This window comes from Botryllus schlosseri, chromosome 1 (genome assembly GCF_051294905.1).
Source record: "Botryllus schlosseri isolate E-star chromosome 1, Bs_hap1, whole genome shotgun sequence".
Classification (NCBI taxonomy): domain Eukaryota; kingdom Metazoa; phylum Chordata; class Ascidiacea; order Stolidobranchia; family Styelidae; genus Botryllus; species Botryllus schlosseri.
In genome coordinates, this window is record NC_137236.1 from 20,138,815 (window position 1) to 20,146,158 (window position 7,344).

Genomic DNA, 7,344 nt, shown 5'->3' on the forward strand with positions numbered 1-7,344 from the left:
ATCCAATTAAGAATATTAATTTATTAGTAACATTGAAAAAAAATTCAAATATTTCTGTCAACCCCATGAAATTGTTGAGTTGTCTTCAAAGACAATGCAAAACAAATTTGACTCAATTCCGACTATAGTAAAAGCGGCGTTATTTGAGTTCTTCGTTGATAATTCTCGGATTATGCAACAATCGATATCACCCAAGCGATTGCTTCGGGTTCGTTTTCGGCATGTCAACCATTATAATTTACATCATGTACAAAATAACTCACTTATACCCTTGCCAATGCTAGTTTCGATCAAGTTTTGGAGATTGCGGTGAACTGTGACGTCATTACGTTTACTCTGCGTTTGGAATCATGACGTCATGTGCTCGATTTTGCAGCGAGCTTTCTATCCATTATGACTTTAGCACAGTTGGTAATCGGATATTATTTTAACTAGCTCTTAAATTCTCTCTGTACTCCAGATCACCGTGTGCCGGATGTGCCAATCTTTCGGAATGGTCTCCCCCAACGTGTACTTGCAGATGACAGGAGCGTGAGAAAAGCGAAGAGTATATGATTGCGGTCGCAAAATGGTGGGTTCATGTTAAATATTCAACACATCCCATATTCCAAATTGAATTGATTAGCTATTCTTCGTCTGTATTTTTCAGAGTAAACGGGTTAAAATTTAGTTGCCGTAAGATAGGCTACTGTAAAACAACTGTTGTTGTTGTGGCGGGGCGTCAAATTTTTGTATGCAGGACAAATACAGTAAAATAAACTAAGCACCGCACCAGGCGCGACTGGTGAAAGAATAACCAGTATTATTACCGAATAACTGCAGAGTGTGGACCAGGGGTCGGCAACCTGCGGTCGTACGGTAGCATGCTGTCGTAGAATGAAATTTGTGAGGCCCTGGACACGTTATTCAATTAGTATAAGTTGGTGGTTGTCGACAGGAAAATTTATTTCACGAATTGACTCCGGAATTCTGAGAGAAAAAGTATTCTTTTAGGACAGTGATTCTCAAACGGGGGGCGTGAAAGCGTCTGAAGGGGGCGCGAAACTGCCCTCAACTGTGATTTTCGTGCTCCACGCACTTTGCCTCCAGTTCGTGCTTATTGCACTGTGTATAGTTAAAATTTCATATTTGAGAATTCTCTAATCAACACTCATAACCTTCCATGCCATCAAATTATCCGTTGAGATTGCCAGCATTCTAGTTGCGTTTTATGATATGGAGATAAATGGGGCACAAACATTTTACTATCATAAAGGGGGGCGTGACGAAGCAAGTTTGAGAACCACTGTTCGAGATTCAATTGATCTGTAAATTTTCTTCCTGCTTGCTGCGTTTCAATTCGACTTCATTTTTCGAGTTTAATATATAAATAGCTGGTTCGTGGTATAGAACTTGAATATAGCTTTCAATACAACATCCATTGTAGCAGAATATTTAATAAACTCCAAAACTTTTCGGGTGCCTCTTTTCAGGAGTTAAAGGCACACTAAAGGGATTTAAACAGATTTGAAAGCAGAACCAAAAAGTTGAAGTATGACGCAACCATCAAATCACATACCATGAGATTCGCATTGTAACAATGGCAACAATAACAAACTTTGACGTATACGGTACTATAGTAGCAGCATATGCAATTTGTAAATAAACAGTTACAGTACAAACACGAAACAAAATAAACTAATGAGAAATTTGTAACTTATAGAGGAAATCTTTTTGTCTACATAAAATAGGTTTGGTCAATTGAATAATGGTTGACTCCAACACTTTTAAATGAAACAAAGATCTTCCTCGTGCAATTACAGTGAACATATTGTCATTATACCGTTGTGCACAGGCGAGCTGTTCACTCAAATGTTGACCAATCGACGACGCATATGCTTGGTAATCGTCACAATCCCCAACTCGATCACAATGCAAATTTCTATGCTGATTTTGGGGGGTTCAAAGACCATGAACAGGATCAGACATGGGGTAATCGCGATTAGTAATCGTAATCGATTACGACGATTACAGCATTGTCAAGTAATCGTAATCGCAATCGATTACAGTCGAAAAAATCCCGAAGTAATCGTAATCGTAATCGACTACTTCCCATATTTAATCGATTTCTTTGTGAAAGAACGATTACTTTTTATTTGTACAAGGCTTGTGACATAAACTGAACACTCGTGAACAAGGAAGAGATATTATACCAGTTATTGAGAGCACAAACTTCTGATTTTCAAATGCCACTGCTCATTATTACGTCAGAGGTAGCCTATTAGCTTTGCTCGTCTTTGCGTATAGGAAGTGTCCACACATAGTAATTGGTGTTATTGTAAGAAAGCCCACCGTGCTGTATATCGGTTTATCAATACATTTCAGACGCCACTACCTCGCATCAGGATAATTAATCATAATCACCTCTCTGCCTAAGTTAAAATAGCAACTTTTATATTGATGTTTGGTTATGCTTAGTTAAATTATAGAATGTATAGTTCTAATTCTAGAGTTAAATGCAGTTTCACCGTTGCTGCTTGGCGTGCAGTAGGCCTATATGGTACGAACGTACAGCAGACAAAGGTTTAAAATTTTGTACTTGTCAAATAAAACATTACGGTTTCCACAACGAAGCATTAAAATCAACAGCTCCTGATATATATCTTAACTGGCCGTCGTTTTGCCGTTTCTCGTAATGACAGCTTGCATTACATTATCTGCATTAAGTTGAAGGCAGAATATTATGTTCACTTTCTGTTATTCTCATATTAGTCTACTCAAAACGGGCGCCAATCGCTATTTCACAATTCTTTACTGAACATTTGGACTTGCCGCCATAGTCATTAGCGCGGGTTGTAGCTAGAATCAGGATCAAAACAGCAAAAGCGTCCCCCGACCAAACTTTGGTCTTGGGCCCCCATAGGGTAGTCAATTCGGAACTTGAAGATTTAATTTCGTCAATAATATTGGTAATTGCATTATATTGCATTTTAATCCTATCTCATCGCCCGATGGTCAGATTTACCTGAAGAGCGGGGGGGGGGGGGGGGCGTAATTCATAATTATAACATCTGGTATCATGCAATAATTACTTTATTGTATGTTGTTAATTCGTGACCTCCGGTCTGTTATATAGCCAAAAGATATCGATTGTAGTGGCCCAAACAGGAGACTGAAAGAAAAACTTCCGTGAGACGCACACACAAATTGTCATGTCTAATGCTCTGGGTGGGTGCCCGGGTGGCATTTGCATCGTGGGCTCAGATTGGAAGGAATGGACTGTTGGTCACGCCCACCCAGCGCGGCTATTAACAGTGAACACATACCCTAAGTTTTGGCCAATGTCTTTTTTAATAGCACACTCATTCGTGGAGTCTCATGTTGGCCGAAACTGCATATGTCTTTTGATGTGTCGAGGAGTCGTACTGCATGACTGACACCTAAATGCCTATTATTATGAATTATGCATGCTTTATTTCTTGAGGGGGAGACGTATGCATTTCGAAATCAAGCTATCTAGAGACATTTAAATCGCAAAGCTCAAAGAGAAATTCCGAGGAATTGGGGGTGAGGCAGTTATGGACCTGGCAAGAATGCAACTCATTGGGTGTGATAAACCGTCCTCTATAAAATAGGCGAAAGGTACATTATGACGTAACAAGGTAATGTTCCATCTTTTTTAAAGACAGTAGTTATATCATTGGGCCTTTCCAGCGCAATCCATGTATTGTCTTCCAATATAACTACTACGATGCAAAATAAATGTAATCGTGAGTAATCGTGATTACTTTTCCAATGTAATCGTAATCGTAATCGACTACTTCCCGATTTTGCTGTAATCGTAATCGTAATCGTAATCGCGTGATTTAGAAGTAATCGTAATCGCAATCGATTACATTCATGAAGTAATCACCCCATGTCTGAACAGGATATAATTTATCTTTTCCTAATCAGTGCAGCAGCAGCTTTCCATTGATATCCGTTTTATCGAATTTGGCGCTCGGCAAGCCGGTCAAAAATGGCCGTAAAGTTGCGTTTGGTCAAATGGAAAGTATGACGTAACCCAAATGCAGTGCCTAGAAGTGTAGAAGTTTACTACAAGTTGGCATATACGGAATTAAAATAAAAACAATCTGCCTGGTTAAAATGACCATTTTAGTCGAAAAACACCATGAATACCTCAAAGCACAAACAAACACGTTGATCAATGTTCAAAACTTTATTTCTTTTTCCTGTGTGCTTGAGTAATAGTACCAACAGGATTCCTCCAATGGCAATAGTTCTGAAAAATAAAATCATTGGCAGATGTACTTTTACTTAGAGACAATAGTCGCGTTGGGTAAATAGTATATTGTGTTTCTCAAACGTTCTTGACTCATCGCCCATGATCGCTCTCCACATGTATTTACCCGCCTAACATTCAGAGGTAAGTAGTAGAGAATTAAATTCACTCTTGCGGAGGACTTAAGCAGTTTTTATATCGTTATGTTTCCTGGTCAAGTAGTTTTATTTCTATGCACGGCGCCAGGATGATTAGAGCGCGACCGATTAACGGTTCGTCGATAATGTCGAATCGATATTATACTTTGAAATAATTATCGGTATCGGCCATTGGAGGTGAAAAAATATCGGCAGTTTTCGTGACGTCACAGCATGATGGTAGAAGTCAGAAAACTAAAATCCTTCACCGCCAGACTTGGAATATTGCTATGTTTCATATAGCTTACATTTCCAAGGTGCCCAGATGCAGACATGCTAGTTTATTTCCTGTTCAAGTATGACAATGGCTAAAACGCTGTTGAAATAAATGCTCTCAAATTTTTAAAATGCGCCTTGTGAGGTAGATTCCACCTTATCGGAATATCGGCTGAATATATCGGTGTTTTCGGTGAAGGTGTTAGATATCGGCTTTATCGGTATCGGTCGGGCTCTACATAGGATTAATGCTAAATGTTGTCTAATGTAAAATTACAGCACGACTCTTCTTTCACTATTTACTAATTATGCGGTTTGGGTGACTGAGAAGCCAGGATACACCGACTACATTAAAACCGATAAATTACAGTTGAATTCGAACGGACTATAGAATCCACTTTTCGGCGGTGTGCCAGCGACTTGGCAACTCTTCTTTCTCCGAGCGTCATATAATTCAATAATTTCTTCACCATAGCGACATTTTAATATGTATGTAATATTTGTTGAGTTTCTCGCAAATAAAAAGTTTCTTCGCGATTCGCAGTGGATAGTTTGCACGTACCCGGGGTCAATATGTTGGTGCTATGATGAATAAGCGGGGCACGCACAAAAGTCGTTACAATACGAGATGGCTTCATGGTGAAAATTGGCCGAGCTTTGCCACACAAGTTGATTTGAATTCATGAAAAGGTTTTATCGACATTGGTATCTCTTTAAAACGCAATCGGAGACAGCTTGAATGCGTAAGGGTAGAGTTGCCAGGCTACGAGACACAGGTATTTCGAGGCGAACACCTTCCGTGCTAGGACGGAAATGCGACGTGCAAGTGAAAATGCACCCCAATTTGAAATCACGTCCGCCAGACATGTTTCATAAGGCTGCGATGCGTGTAGTTGTTGTTTGCACGGTCTCTAATTCATACATGCCCGTGAAATCATAGCATACTAATATTGAGAATGCATTCTTTCCGGCTTATACGGCTTGGGTCGCGAGATGCCACTAAAACTAAATATATAGTGTGTGTGTGTATGTGTGTCAGTGATCACGAAATCAGTTTGTAAGCATTGAAATTCGATGTTAATGATGGTAATGATGTAACCTATGCTATCTTCGTAATCTTTACGATACCATAGAAATAATTAAAGTCAGTCATGGACAATTGAAGGCGTTGTTCCAATCACAAAAGTTCTGACGAATGTTATTTAAATATTTCGTTGCATCACTGACTTTCGCATTCATTTCTTGGTTACTAAACCAATGATTACTCGTTTTATACCCAAATGTCGTCAAAGATACTTGGATAGTAAATCTTACAGCAGGTGTATCAGTTACATCTGTATGTCACTATATTTTGATACTAATAAGTTGATTACACTGTATATAAATACTATTTGGGGAAAAGCTGATTGATGACTCATGCATGGTACGGACTTGTGTGAAATCGGAGATAAACATGCAGCACTGTTGTTATTTACCTGACATTGTTTTAAGTGTTTCGTCGTCTTCTTGCACTTTCTGACAGACGGTTTAATCCCTCCAGACTTCAAGCAAGAATATTTCCTTTTACTCAGCTTCCTTGACAAACAATATCGTGTACAGTGACCTCTGCAAGAAAACAGCACATGAATTTAGTATAAAGTGTTATCGAATCGAAACACTTGGCATTGCAGGTGTACCAACTGCTGGCGAGATGGATAGGCCGCGAGTCACCTGTGAGTGCTTCGGCACTATTTGAACTAAACTATATACATCGCTCCCCTACAAACTTAATAAGTCGCATAGATGGCATGGATGAATCCTGCACTCTTAACACAAAAAGTACATTGCCACAATCCGAAAGCTGTTGTAACGTAAATATTTCCTACTTCACCACAGTGATATGCCTCCATAATAATTGGCGTATTTCATCCTTTTTTAACGAATATGTTTTGTCATCAATTCCGTCATGTGTCAGGAACAATCTCACGTGGACGATACAGTTAAGGCCCTAAGGTACTGCTGGACTGACAAAATTTTCAATTTTTTTTTTATTGCATAATCCTAAAGTATGAAACTAGTTCCTTTCAAAAATGTATTGCTCTTGTCTGATTTCGAATTAGAAGTATGGTAAAATGCGATTTGAAATCCCCCATTTTCGTAGAAAGTCACCCCCCCATACAATTTCATATATTTAGACTCATTCAAAATTGTCTATAATCAGTGGTGGCCCTACGAACGGGGGGGGGGGGGGGGGGCTGGGCGAGACTTACCGGGGGGCCCCCCTATAACTATCTATCCGTAACTTCTGCATCGGTTATTATTATCTATCTTTCACCAACACAAAGGTTTGCCCAGGTGCTGGCTTCGGCCATGTCAAGGATAGACAACATCAAAACTAAGTAAGTCTACCGCATGGAGAGACGTGATGATTATCGGGATACGGGACTTTTCTAACAAATGCAGTGATTTGATGATGATTGACACATCTGTACGGAATCATATTCTTGCTTCGTGCACGGATTTCCATGTTTATTCGTCATTATCCTTGAAAAAAGCGCAAAATCCAAATAGGGGGCCCCTTCGACCAGGGGGCCCCGGGCAACCGCCCTCCTCGCCCACCCCAAAAGCCACCACTGACTATAATCACTCTGCCGTGCTGATATTATACAATAAATGAAAGAGCCATATCTG

General features: G+C 39.6%; 1 protein-coding gene across 3 annotated transcripts in view; it reads right to left on the bottom strand.

The window, feature by feature from the left end:
* Positions 1–1,418: 1,418 nt before the first annotated feature.
* The window catches only part of LOC145444637 (uncharacterized), a 40,542-nt gene continuing 34,616 nt past the window's right edge, over positions 1,419–7,344 (bottom strand). For all 3 annotated transcript variants that reach the window (XR_013916739.1, XM_080322665.1, XM_080322657.1), the window contains 2 exons: positions 6,150–6,279; positions 1,419–4,261 (listed from right to left, as the gene is read on the bottom strand). Coding sequence is in view for 1 of the 3 variants with exons in the window: in XM_080322657.1 (XP_080178783.1) it covers positions 4,199–4,261; positions 6,150–6,279 (193 nt within the window). In the remaining 2 variants the exon portion in view is untranslated. The remainder of the gene's footprint in view (positions 4,262–6,149; positions 6,280–7,344) is intronic.